Source organism: Bos grunniens, chromosome 11 (assembly GCF_055505025.1).
Source record: "Bos grunniens cultivar Pamir isolate PY7600 chromosome 11, Bosgru_T2T1.0, whole genome shotgun sequence".
NCBI lineage: Eukaryota > Metazoa > Chordata > Mammalia > Artiodactyla > Bovidae > Bos > Bos grunniens.
In genome coordinates, this window is record NC_141175.1 from 103,479,999 (window position 1) to 103,494,383 (window position 14,385).

Genomic DNA, 14,385 nt, shown 5'->3' on the forward strand with positions numbered 1-14,385 from the left:
GTGCTCCAAAGACAATCCCAGGAGAGTGTTGGCAAGTGCGGGGCCATAGCAGCTGTGTATTTATCCAGGGTGGGGTTGGGGAAGGCCTCACCGAGGGGTCGGGCTTTGGGGACATGTTTGAAATGGGGCCAGAGAAAGGGAGGCTGCCATCGAGGAAACAAGCAGGTACATTTCCTGGCATCTCTGAACGCCCTCCTGTCTCCTGAGTACACAGTTCTTAGCATCCAGGAGAGGCTGGCCGGACTCCAGGGACCAGACGTTTCCAACACCAGCAACACTGGGATTTTCATTCTTTGGGGCTGTTTCCCAAACCTCAGGAAGCTCATTTCATAACGTCTTCTTTTGACAGATATTTTACTGATCATCCACCAGGAGCCGGGCACTGGTACACAGAGGGGTGGGGAGGGGGATACTCACGGAGGGGGTTGGGTCCTGTGGCCTCTTGTGTGGTGACTCAATGTGACAACTGCTGTGGGAAGATCCCTTGGAGGAGGGCATGACAATTCACTCCAGTATTCTTACCTGGAGAATCCCAAGGACAGAGGAGCCTGGAGGGCTGCAGTCCATGAGGACGCTAAGAGTCAGACACAACAAGAGCCGAACACAACTGAAACCATACATTTACAAGTTACGTTTGGACCACCAGGAAAGCCCTCTGAAAGCTTTTGTTTTAATCTATATGACATGACCACCGTCCACATGCTGACAGCTCTGTCCCTGCATCCCAGGCCACTGCTCTGGCCCCATCAACATCCTCAGCATCTCCAGACTCCCAGTAGAGTAAACACCTGCAGCTCTAGACCACATCCCTGCACAGATCTGCTCTTCCTGCCATCGTCCCTGAAAGACTGTGATATAGTAAGAAATAGGTGGATTTCATCTTTGTACTGTTTCTGGCACAAGAGCTGCTGAAACACTTGCAACTTCCGGGTGGGGTAAGAGGAGCAGCTATCGTTGTTCAGAACAAGCCCTACTTCAAAGCTCGTGCTGATAAAGTGACTCTTGGAGGTTTGGGGCTGGTTTGCCAGAGGAATGAACCTTGAGATTCAAGACTGGCGCTTTCAGGACTTCCCTAGGGGTCCAGTGGCTAAGACTCGGCAATTCCAATGCAGGGAACGGGGCGGCACAAGTTCAATTCCTGGTTGGGTGAGGGAACTAACGTGCCGCCTGGGATGCAGCCAAAAAAAAAAAAAGATTGGAGCTTTCAACCTCATCCCCACACTGCCAGGGAGAGGAGGGGGTGGAGGTTGCATTCAGTCACCAATAGTCAGTGATTTAATCAAACATGGAATGTCCGTAAAACCCTAACAACAGGTTTTGGAGGCTGTCGGGTTGGGGAACACACCAAGGGAAGGGTGGGGTTCAAGAGAAGGCAGGAGAGATCTGTGTGCCCCCTCGCATGCCTCCCCTCACCACTCTACATACGCCCTTTCCAGGAATCTCTTCCATCTGGTTGTGAGTTGTATCCTTTATAGGAAACTGGCAAATATATGGAAACTGTTTCCCTGAGATCTGCGGAGTCAGTCTAGCACTCTGATGACCCTGAGGAGGCAGTCGTGGGAACCCCTGATTGATGGCTAGTACGTCGGAAGCGCAGCAGGCCTGTGACTGGTAACTGGAGTCTAATTGGAGGCAGTTTTGAGGAGTTGAGCCCTGAACTTGAGGGCTGTGACTCTAGCTCCAGGGAGATAGTGATGGGATCGAAGTGAATTCTAGGATACCCAGACTGTGTCCAGAGAGTCGGAGCATAGATTGCATGCTGCATGCTCAGTTGCTCAGTCGTGTCCAACTCTTTGCAACCCCATGGACTATAGCCCACCAGGCTCCTCTGTCCACGGGATTCTCCTGGACAGATTCTGGAGTAGGCTACCATTTCCTTCTACGGGGAATCTTCCTAGCCCAGGATCCCCCATCTCCTGTACTGGCAGGCAGATTCTTTACCCTGAGCCACTAGGAAGTCACTATGTCCATAGGCTGAGAATAACACGGATGACACCTTGCTGTGCCTCTCTTCCATCTCTGCATTTAGAGATAGCAAGTTGGGAGCTTGAAGCTGGCCGTGATGGGAGTATTGACACCACAGAAATCAGGGACCTTTACACATCAGAGCTTTCAATAGCCCCAGAGAGCCAGTTGTTAGACATCTTCCAGCACACTATGGAGAAAGAGGGTGAGGCTGTCATCTTGGCAGACAGAAAGGAGGAAAGGACAGCACACTCAGGCAGATTTGTGGGCTTCATGGTGAGACAATGAGGCTTTTTTTTTCCTGTGCACTTCCACTTTTCTCTGAAGTCAGCTGCTTGCACAAAGAAGCCGAACAGGACAGAAGCCTAGAGCCATGGATCCAAACCAGCTCAGCTTAGAAACCGAAGTGCTGGGAGGTGCAGAGCAGAGCAAGGGGATGCAAGGCCCGCGGGGATGGATAAATAGGAACAGCTGAGAAGGCAGGGGAGGACGCGTACCACCTGGGCTGGGCGGAAAGCTGGGGAGACGGATGTGCTCATGGGCGTTCAGAGCGCTGCCTTTTGACAGGGTCTGATGCGCGGGCCCTGCGCTGCAGACGTGGTGACGGAGATAGGCTTGGACCTTGTCCTGCATTCTGGTGAGGAAGACAGGCACCCCGGGAAGAAACAATTCCAGCGTTGCGGGGAGCACTCTAGGACAGGGGTTCCGAAGCTTTTGGGCCCCAGGGACTGAGTTCATGGAAGACAATTTTTCCACGGCGCGGGGGGGCAAGTGGGGGAGGTGGTGAGCGGCTTAGGGGGTAATGCCAGCAGATGAGGAGCGATGGAAAGGGACTAACAAGGCACAGACCAGGGGTTGGCGGCCCCGGCTCTAGAGGAAATAAAAGGAAATGCTGATGCCAGGTCACAGGGGGGTTACAAACTGGAAGCCCGTGGTATGGTGCTTTTGTTTTGTTACCAATCTGGATTCTTGGACTCTCTGTAAGTTTTAGTTGCTCAGTGGCGTCCGACTCTTTGGGGACCCCATGGACTGTAGGCCGCCAGGCTCTTCTGTCCATGGGGATTCTCCAGGCAAGAATACTGGAGTGGGTTGCCATTCTCTTCTCCAGGGGATCTTCCCAACCCAGGGCTTGAACCCAGTCTCCCACATTACCTTAGATTCTTTAATCATTAGAAATTGATAAGTGGGCCCCTAGAGGAATTCAGGCAAGGCTTTATTGAGGCTCAGGGCTACAGTACAAGGTAGCAAAACAAGTAACAGGTGCCCTTGCTTGCTGCCTGAGTGGGGGTGGGCTGTCCCTTAAATGGGGTGAGCGTGGCTGTGGCTCAGTGGGTCCAGCTGGAGGGGTGGCTGAGAGGGTCTGCCCGCCCCCTTGGTGGTGCTGTGTGCAGGGGGGCATGCCCAGGATCCTGCTTTTGCTCAGAGTTGGCAGTTAGTTTGTGGCCTTTTTGTATCTTATGGTTCATAATTTCCCTGACTCTGCTAAGTTATTTTTAGTTCCTTATAGTTTCTTTGTATTCTGTTGCTCAAGGAAATGAGTGTTTGTCCAGGTGCAAGCATTTCAATTAGGGCTTCTCTGGTGGCTCAGCATTAAAGAATCCACCTGCTAATGCCAGAGATTTGGATTTGATCCCTGGGTTGGGAAGATCCCCAATCCCATGGACAGAGGAGCCTGCCAGCCTACAGTGCATGGGGTTGCAGAGTCAGACACGACTGAGAGACTGATCACTTCACTTCAGAGAAAACAGAAGCAGAGCCAAGAGACCGCCAGCATCACCAGCACGAGAGCCTCTAAGTAGGAAAGGCTGGGCAGGTGACCACATGGACTGTAGCCCACCAGGCTCCTCTGTCCATGGGATTTCCCAGGCAAGAATACCGGAGTGGGTTGCTGTTTCTTTCTCCAGGGGATCTTCCTGACCCAGGAATCAAACCCAGGTCTCCTGCATTTCAGGCAGGTTCTTTACCACTGAGTCCCAGGGAAGCCCCAGACAGTCAAAGCATTTCCATTTTACCTTTTTTTTTTTTAATGGAATTTTGTTTTTAATTGTACAAGTTTTAAAAGAACACTTATTTGGCTGCGTTGGGTCTTAGTCGCAGTGCGTGGGATCGTCGTTGCCTCATGCAGAATCTCCTGTTCCGACACATGCGCTCTCTAGGTGCGACAGGCAGGCACAGTGGCCCTGTGGAATGTGGGATCTCAGTTATCCGACTAGGGATCAATCCTGCATGTCCTGCATTGCAGAGTGGATTCTTAACCACTGGACCCCCAGGGAAGTCCCTGGAATTGTTTTAAAAGAGGGGAAGGGCAGGAAGGTGGGTGAGGACCACACACGGAAGGCGTCTCCTTGATTTTGGTGAGATTAGCCCAGCCGGTGTCAAGTCACAGCTGCCCACTGGGCACCTGCTGAAAGGGTGAAGCCAGGCCTGCAGGTCAAACGTCCCTGCAGGCGACGGAGCTGGCGCTGGACACGAGCCCCGTCCTGTCCCGTTCCCATTCTTCATGTGGGCCTATTACTCTAATCATCTATTCATGTGTACCAGATGGTCATTTTCTTCTAATTTGTTTATTACTTTTTTCTTGACTTACGTGGTTGCATTAGAGTTTTGCACATGGGAGCCTGCAGGGGCATCTTTGTTTATTACTTTATAACCTAAAATGGAGGCAGAAAAGCTCTTAACCCAGTTTTATCTTAATGCTAAAATTTTATTATCTTCTAATTCTTGAGCTTTGAGCACCGTGGAAAAACAATCCTTGAGGAACAAGTGTTATAAATTATTAATAACTGTTAAATTAGCACGGAGTTCAGTTCTCCCTAAGCGTGTTTCGTAACTATGGAGCAGGGAGAGGCCCTCGTTGGGTCTCCCTCTCATCCAAAACTGAACAGCTCATTAACATAACAAAAGACACGACACCTTCACTCTCAACGCTCAGCTCTGTGCTCCCAGGGACAAGACCAGTTATCTACTTCTTATAAATCACAATATGACACTTCCTTCTAGGATAGTGAGGATCCGACGAGTTAGTAGATGATTTGCACACATTGTAAGAGTGTTTAGTGGCCTTGTTGTAATGATTAGCTGTGCGAGTCTTGGTTTCCTCATCTGTGACTTCGAGCTATTGTTATAAGTAGCAAATGAGATACTGAACGTCAAGCCCTTTTGTTGTTCAGTCACTAAGTCGCGTCCTACTCTTTATGACCCCCTGGACTGCAGCACACCAGGCTACTCTGTCCTCCACTCTCCCAGAGTTTGCTCAGATTTATGTGCATTGAGTCAGTGATGCTATCTAACCATCTCATCCTCTGCCTACCCCCTTCTCCTTCTGCCCTCCACCTTTCCCAACATCAGGGTCTTTCCCAGTCTCTTGGCTGTTTGCATCAGGTGGCCAAAGTATTGGAGCTTCAGCTTCAACATCAGTCCTTCCAATGAGTATTCAGGACTGATTTCCTTTAGGATGGACTCCTTTGCTCTCTGTGAAGTCCAAGGGACTCTCGAGAGTCTTCTCTAGCACCACAATTCAAAAGCATCAATTCTTCAGCACTCAGCCTTCTTTATGGGCCAACTTTCACATTCTTACATAACTACTGGAAAAACCATAGCTTTGACCATACAGACGTGTGTCAGCCAAGTGACGTCTCTGCTTTTTAATACACTGTCTAGGTTTGCCATAGCTTTCCTTCCAAGGAGCAGGCTTCTTTTCATTTCATGGCTGCAGTCATTGTCTGTAGTGATTTTGGAGCCCAGGTAAATAAAATCTATCACTGCTTCCACTTTTTCCCCATCTCTTTGCCATGAAGTGATGGGACTGTGTGCCATGATCTTAGTTTTTTTTTTTAATGTTGAGTTTTAAGCCTTGGCATATAGTAAATGCTCAGCTACTGTTTATGCTTTCCCTCTTCCTCTGTTTAAGGGAAGCTGGTAATTGAGCAACACTTCACTTGGCAGGAACATCTGCGGACACTCATGTCCTTACCCATCTAAACACAACCAAGTGGCCAAAATAAGTACCAGTGAGGCCATGTTCTGAGGACTCTGGCTTCCTCCGTGATGACATTTTCCTTAGATCCTGTCTGCTCTCTTCTTCCCAAGCAACCTTCTGAGCTTTACCTCATTTAAGCCTCAAAACAACTCTTTGAAATAGATATTACCCCAATCTTAAGACAGGCTTAGAGAGGGTACCAAATGTGTCCAATATCACAGTGATGGTGTCACAACCCTTCCTGAAACCCAGGTCTTTCTGACTTCTGAGCCTGGCTTTGAACAACTCTGCAGTTTCCAGAACCAGAGCCAATAGGAAATATCTGATTCCATGGAACTGTCTCAGGCAAGCACAGGGACAGGAAGGCAAGGAGACAGGAGATGGTGCCCAGCAGGATCTCAGGGGGCAAAGGATGCTTCAGAGAGGAGGGGGATCTTAGCACGGCTGGCTCCTCCCCCGGCCCCCCTCCCCACCCTACCCTCCCACCCTCCTTAACCTCGTTCAGATGTTGTCTTTTTCTCTCCTCAGAACATTGCCAAGCTGTTTTTTGTTGTTTTTTTTTTAAGTACAGCTTTGTCAAGATGTGCTTCACATACAGTGTTGTGTATTAATGCATGTAGGTGGAATCTAGAAAAATTGTACGGGTGAATGTAGTTCCAGGGCAGGAATAGAGACACAGATGTAGAGAATGGGTGTGTGGATACCCCCTGGGGGAGGGGGAGGAGAGGGTGGAATGAGTTGGGAGATTAGGATTGACATGCATACACTACCAGCTGTGAAATAGCTAGCTAGTGGGAAGCTCGTGGGAGCACAGGGAGCTCAGCTCAGTGCTCTGGAATGACCTAGAGGGGTGGGGGGGAGGTCCAAGAGGGAGGGGACACATGTATACCAATAGCTGTTTCACTTACTTGTACAGCAGAAATGAACACAACATTGTAAAGCAATTATACTACAATATAAAATATAATTAGTTATTTCTTTCATCAGCGTCTTATAGTTTTCAGAGTACAGGTCGTTTGTCTCCTTAGGTATATTTATTTTGATGTGATGGTAAATGGCATTGTTTCTTTCATTTCTCTTTCTGATCTTTCACTGTTAGTGCATAGAAATGCAAGAGATTTCTGTGTAGTAACTTTGTATCCTCTAAGTTTACAGGATTCATTGATGAGCTCTAATAGTTTCCTGGTAGCATCTTTAGGATTTTCTACGTATTCGGATTTTTCTGTGTATAGTATCATGTCATCTGCAAACAATGACATTTTTACTTGTTCTTTTCCCACTTGAATTCCTTTTATTTCTTTTTCATCTCCGATTGCTGTGGCTAGGACTTCCAAAACTATGTGTTTTTTAAAATATATATTTCTTTATTTGGCTGTGTTGGGTCTTGGTTGCAGCATGCAGGATCTTTCATTCCAGCACGTGGGCTCCAGAGTGCACAGGCTCAGTAATTGCTGCTCTGTGGGCTTAGTTGCTCCGTGGCTTGTGGGAATCTTAGCTTCCAACCAGGGATCAAACCCACATCCCCTGATTGCAAGGTGGATTCTTAACCACTGGACCACCAGGGACGTTCCCAAAACTATGTTGAATAAAGGTGGAAAGCTTGTCATTAGTCTCCAGCAGACTCTTGGTGTGGCTGTACCGCAGACCCAGTCCCTCCTCCTCATAGCTTTTCCCGCCCTGAGCTCCTCTCCTGGCTCCTCTGGCCCCCAGGTCCTTGTCTTCCAGCTGCGCCCCCCAGCCTGGTTTTCTGTTTTTCTGGGCTGCTCTGTTTCTAGCTGATTACAGCTGGCATACAGCCAGAAGCCTCATCCGCCAAGGGTGGAAGTCGTCTAGAGTGAACGTGTTCCCCTTAGAGAATTTGAACCCACCCAGCATCTTGCCATTTGTATGGACCTTCCTCATTCTTAGTACAATACTATATTTGATCCCAGAGCTGACGAGTGCTTCCCATTCTCAGTGAAGTTCTCATCTCTGGAAACTGGCCCACTCTCAGTTTTCTGAGCCCTGCATCCCAATTCCAAAAGTTGGGAAATCATATATCAAGCCTCAGAGAAAGCTAGAACTCCTATACATACCTACAACCCATCCATTCACAATCTATTGCTTTCAAATTGGAGTTGATCATTTGGGTCTGGAGCCAGACGGTGCAAGAATGATCTTTCGCCCACGGGAGAGCCATTGTCAGTCGTTACATCCTTTCAGAGGGTGATTTAGTGGTGTGTCTGCTGCTGCTGCTGCTCAATCGCTCAGTCACGTCTGGCTCTTTGTGACCCCAAGACTGTAGTCTTGCAGGCTCCTCTGTCCATGGGATTTTCCCAGCAAGAAGACTGGAGAACCACCAGGGGAGCCCAGTAATGTGTCAGGGCCTCTTAAAAGCCCTTAGAATTTTTCATTCCACTCCTAGGAATTTATCCTAAAGACATCAACAGATGTGCACCCAAATTTGTGTGCAAGAATATCATGCAGACTTTCTATACTGAAAATCTTGGAAACAGCCTACTTTTCCAAAAATAGGGCTAAATAAAATATGGTGCACCCAATAGTGAAATATTATGTAACTATTAAGTCATTTCTCACACAATATTTTTAAAATAAGAGAAATTCCAAAACTTTTAAGAATTTTTTAAAAATAAAAGTATACAAGTGAAAATTGGGCTATAACATTTTTTGTAATATTCCAGTTTTGTACAGAGAAATAAAAATGTTTGCATGTAGGCATGCTTATGACAGAACCAAAAGTATTAACAGTATTTATCTCTGGGTGGTGGTAGAATTACTGGTCATTTAAAAAATACATGTTTCTGTATTTTCTAAGTATCCAACAATCAACGTGTTACTTTCCTAATCAGAGAAACAATTATTTCTTTTATTCAAAGAAATTAAGCCAGAAAAAGGCAAAAGCACTCAAAACCACCAAAATCTTTGCCTTTTTTTCTTAACTGTTTCACCTCATTTTTCTCAGTAATATAGATAAAAGAGGAGCTAACATTTATCATGCTAAGAGTCTAACTTCACCCCTTATCTCTGGAAGGTATATATTTTCCCATTTTAAAAGTAAGGAAACAAAGTCACAGTGAAAAAGGTGGGAAAACCAAGACGTGAGGGAATTTGTTTGGTCCAAAGGCAAGTTCTCCTCACTTCTGTGCGATTTCTTCTTGTGATAATTTAAAAAGATTTTTTTCTGGCTTGCACTGAGTGGCGTGTGGGATTTTAGTTCCCTGACCAGGGACCAAACCCAGGCCCCCTCTAGTGGAGGCACAGTCCTAACCGCTAGGCCGCCAGCAAAGTCCCTTCTTGTGATAATTTTAAGTTGCATCTTAATCTGTACCTTAGCAACCTGATTTTATCAGAATAAACTTCCCCTTTGGTTAACAAAGATATTCTGTTTTTCATAAATTCTCGTCCTAGTTAACTCTCTAGCTAAGATTTTGCACTGTGTGCTGTGCTGAGTCGCTTCAGTCTTGTCCAACTCTTTACGACCCCATGGCCTGTAGCCCGCCAGGCTCCTCTGTCCATGGGATTCTCCAGGCAAGAACACGGGAGTGGGCTGCCGTGCCCGCCTCCAGGGGATCTTCCTGACCCAAGATCAAAGCCGCGTCTCTTGCATCTCCTGCATTGCCAGGTGATTTCTCACCGCTAGCACCACCTGGGAAGGCCGAGATTTTGGCTAACTAGCACCAATTCTTTGAATACTCTTATTAGAAATTCAGCCTGATTGGTCTGAATAAAACAGGAAAGCTGTTCAAGCAGCCTGCCTGCAGCGTTTTTGCACACGCCTTCTTGCTTTGGCAAGTCATCATCGTCAACAAATATCAACACACGAATCTCAGAGAAGTACAGAGTCCTGTGATGAGGTTAAAGCAGATTGTCATCTCCCCAGTGTCTCATAGAAAATGCTTATGGCTGGCGGTGACAGTACCCTCCTGTTCCGGTAAAGGCCAGTTGACAGTTGTTGGAAGCCCCCTGGGGCACCGAGGGGTGGAGGGCTGACCAGGCTTCAAGTGCTCTTAGGCGTGACCCACTGTCCACATGTTGTGAAAACTGCCTTTCACAAACTGTGGCACCTAAATTTCAGATACGACTGGGAATTACGTCACGTAAGTCATTTTGCCATTTGTCTGCACCTGTGCTTTCCCTGCCTCTGTGACACAGTGACCACTGTGTCCTGCTAATCTGTTGTCATAAAACCAGGAGGGACTGAGCATACAGGCGCGAGCTGGGCAAAGTCCAACTACTATCCTTCAGGCTTTATGATAAGGGAACAGGAAGCCCGAGACATTAAGCAATTTGCTCAAGGTCGCACGGCTTTGAGTGCACCCTCCTGCCCAGGACTGTACTGTTGCATAAAGAGTTCCGTGCTGCTGCACACGTGGCTTTTAAGCGCTTTTCCTGTGGCCGGTCCGCACTGAAAGGTGCCCTAAATGTGAGCTCCATCTTGAACTTCAAAGAGTTCATCTGAAAAAATAAAGCGAAATATTCCAGTCATAACTTTTCACACTAACTATATATTTAAAGGGACTTCCCAGCTGGTGCTAGTGGTAAAGAACCTGCCTCCTAATGCAAGAAATGTAAGAAACACGGGTTCCCTCCCTGGGTTGGGAAGATCCCCTGGAGGAGGGCATGGCAACCCACTCCAGTAAGAATACTGGAAAATCCTGGGAAATCCCATGGACAGAGGAGCCTGGAGGGGTGATAGTCCATGGGGTCACAAAGAGTTGGACATGACTGAAATGACTTAGTATATGCATATTTAAATGAATTATTTTGGAGTTTTGAGTGAAATAAAATACATCATCAAAACTCATTTTACTTTTGTTTTTACCTTCTGAAAACGTGCTTACTGGAAAAAAAATTTATATTTTATGCTGTGATGTAGTTGATTTACAATGTTGTGTTAGTTTCAGGTGTGCAGTGAGATGACTTGGTTATACATACGTGTGTATTCATTCTTTTTGAGATTATTTTCCCATGTAGCTCATTACAGATTAGGTCCTTGTTGTGGAAAATCTGAAGTTGCAAATGTGATGCACATTCTGTTTCTAGGGATTCACATTGGAGGAACCTGTTTCTTCATCTGTAAAAGGCTATCAGTCAGTTCAGTCACTCAATCGTGTCTGACTCTTTGCGACCACATGGACTGCAGCACGCCAGGCTTCCCTGTCCATCACCACTATAAAGTGCTATAAGCAATGAAAACACATGTAACGTGCCCAAGTCAGAGAACGTTCTTGAAATGTTTGCTTTCCTCCCACCGAACTCCCCACCCCACTTTCTCCCACCAGAACACCCAGGTCTCCTGATCCCCACGTGCACACATGTTCAGAAACGCTAAAAGAACCACTGTTTCTCCACTTCCATCCAGACTCCTCTTTAGCAGAGGCAGTTTTAAAGTCATGTGTTTTAAAGTCATGTGTTATTAGAAATCTTATAATGTACAGTTTGTAAACGGCAAGTCAGAAATTGGAAGCTCAGGCCAGGATCCTGAGACTGCCTGTCCGACAGCAGAGGCATCAGAGAATACACCCATTCATAAGCTCGCCAGAGACACGAGGTGGAAAAGACACTGACGTACAGACAGGAAGTGCAGACAAGGCTGATTCGTTGCCACTGAAGCTTGCTGAGCGTGGTCTGGCTGTGACGTAAATTATTCATGCATTCCCCACGGCACCCTTGTGTTGAAGGCTGATGTCAGGACAGGACCCCGACTTCCTCTTCTGCCCCTCCGGAGCTGAGCCGCGGTGTACAGGGTCGACACACCATCCATCCTAAAATCCACTCTGTCCTCCAAGGGGGCCCACAGTGCAAGGCTGGCCAGTGCAACTAGGCTTCCTTGTCCAACTGCCAGAGACAGACGGATTCATTCAGTGGCCAGCCCGATACCCCCTGATAATGGTGATAATGTCTGGAATTGATTTATGGTGCTCCTCTTGCCATGAGAACGCAGTGGAGGCTGGACTGCATAAGTGGCCTTTTGTTGCAGGTACAGAATCATCCTCTAATTGTTCATCTAATGTTTCAGATGTCCTAGTCAGGAATAACAAATTCATGTGCTATAGGGGCCCAGAAGTCACAGTGGTAAAGAGTAAGATGAGAGACTTGCCTAGTGGTCCAGTGGCTAAGAAGCTGCCTGCCAGTGCAAGGGACATGGGTTCAATCCCTGCTCAGGGAAGATTCCACATGTCACAGAGCAGCTAAGCCCATATGCCACAACTACTGAGCCCTCGTTCCTAGAGCCCATTCTCTACGACAAAAGAAGCCACCACAATGAGAAGCCTGTGCATTGCAGTGAAGAGCCAGCACAGCCATAAATAAATAAATTTTATTTTTTAAAAAGGAGTAAGATGATAGGGAGTGTTGGGGAATGTCCAAGAGGAGATTGCCTGTCCCATCCTTCCGGAATGCTCCTTGCAGACCCAGCACAGATTGTTGCCTCCTGAGGGCGCATGTCTTGGGTTATTGCATCTTCTGATTTTTCACAAGAAGCTGGATTCCCAGATTTTAATGTGGAAATCTCCTAGTTTTTAAATTTAAGTGCTGAATGAATCCTTCCATTGGTCCAGTTCAACTAGACTGTTTATAATCTCTGATCTTATTTGTTTCCCTATGTAAAGATAGCCTTTCACAGGAAGGGACATCACTGTTTCTCCCATATTCTCTTTTGTCCTCTCTTACACCGCATCATTCTTTGCATAACGTGTAGCATTTATATCAATTATGATCTTCAACCTTAGTCACCAGTTTACTGCTCTGGTATCCCAGACTCTGTGCTCCAGGTTCTTTTTCTTCTTCATCATTGCTTTCTGTGTCTTCTCCGCATTTCTCAAAGGCCTCCAGACACCTCGAAAGGAAAGGCAGCGTGAACAGGAGTCAGTAATGACTGTCTACTGACTACATGCCTTCATCTCTAAGACAGCATTTTCTCTCTTTCGAAGCCAGGTCATTGCCAAGATGGCAGGAGTTTAGCAGAGAAAAAGGGAGGAATTCCAGGGTAGAGTCCAGAAGGCCTCTCCTTCGGTGTAAGGCAGCACTAAACAGTTAATGCGCACCCGACTCACCTCCTAGCATCCTCCACCCCTCCTGCTCCCAGGTCCCACCATCTGTGGGGACGTTCTCCCTTTTCCGGGACGTGTTCTGTGGTGGGGGCCCACTGCTCCCTCCCGCTCTCCCCGACTCAGCCCAGTACTTTGTCTTTGATGACAGATCCCATCTGGTTACCCTCAAGTAACCAGAAGCTTCAGGTAGAATTCAGTGACATCCCTGGCTCTTTTGAGTCTAACAGGCCATTTATTTTTTATTTATTTGTTTCTGTAGTATCAGTAAAGTCACAAATTGACTTACTGTCCATAGAGAGCAGATCCAGACCATTTCTTTATTGACGAAGTTGACATTTTGAGAACTACAAGACAGCTGGAGAAGATACTAAAGCACTTGTGGGACTTCCAGGGGCAAAGACTCCGCGCTCCCAGTACAGGGGACCTGGGCTCGATCGCTGGTCAGGGAACTACGTCCCGTATGGCACAACCACAAGTTCACGGGGCACAGCTAAGGATCCTGCGTGTCACGGCGAAGACTGAAGGCGCTGTGTGCTGCAGCTGAGACCAGTGCGGTCAAATGCGTAAATATAAATGAGTATTTTTTAAAAGATACTAAAGCACTTTTTAAGGAACTGGAAGAAGACAGCTGTCTTTTCAGGAAATGAACTGAGAAACGCTGGGTGAAGCAACGTTAGCGTCTACTCGCGTGGAAACCCAGGCATGCGGCAGCTTGTCCACCAGGCCTGTACTCTGGGGTCGCACCAGGAGCACTCGTAACCGTGCTGATGGCAGGGATCAGACTGGGCTCTGCCACAGCGTGTCTACTGGTAGCAACACAGGAAGAACAATTTCCTGTAAAATACTCCTACTTGGTAGAAGAAACATGATACAAAGTGTAAAGTTACACTGCTGTCCACTGAGATCCAGCACACACAGAATCTGTTGTTTAAGAGTTTTTCGTATACATACAGCTGATTTTGCTTCCCAAGGGGGCTCAATGGTAAAGAACCCGCCTGCCAATGCCAGAGATGTGGGTCTCATCCCTGGGTCGGGAAGATCCCCTGGAGAAGGAAATGACAACCCACTCCAGTATTCTCTGGGAAATCCCATGGACAGGAGAGCCTGGCGTCCTACAGTCCACGGGGTCGCAAAGAAAAAGACACAACTTAGTCAATAACAGCATTAGGTCCTACTGTACAAGGGAGTAAATCCAATATCCTGTGATAAACCATAAAGGAAAAGAATATAAAAATGAATTATGCGTACATATAATGGAATCACTTTGCTATACAGTGGCAACCGACACAACATTGCAAATATATCAATAAAAATAAATGCCCTCATAATATAAGTTTTTAAAAAAGTTTTATCTACCCAGTCTTGAAGCCTGTGGGATTTTCTGAGATT

At 47.1% G+C, this 14,385-nt stretch overlaps 1 protein-coding gene across 1 annotated transcript in view; it reads left to right on the forward strand.

Moving 5' to 3' along the window:
• The first annotated feature begins 2,514 nt into the window (after positions 1 to 2,514).
• Positions 2,515 to 14,385, forward strand: part of MGAT4A (alpha-1,3-mannosyl-glycoprotein 4-beta-N-acetylglucosaminyltransferase A) — a 176,571-nt gene continuing 164,700 nt past the window's right edge. Inside the window, exon 1 of the mRNA XM_086328066.1 lies at positions 2,515 to 2,602. Within this exon, the coding sequence (XP_086184192.1) occupies positions 2,539 to 2,602 (64 nt within the window). The 5' untranslated portion in view covers positions 2,515 to 2,538. The remainder of the gene's footprint in view (positions 2,603 to 14,385) is intronic.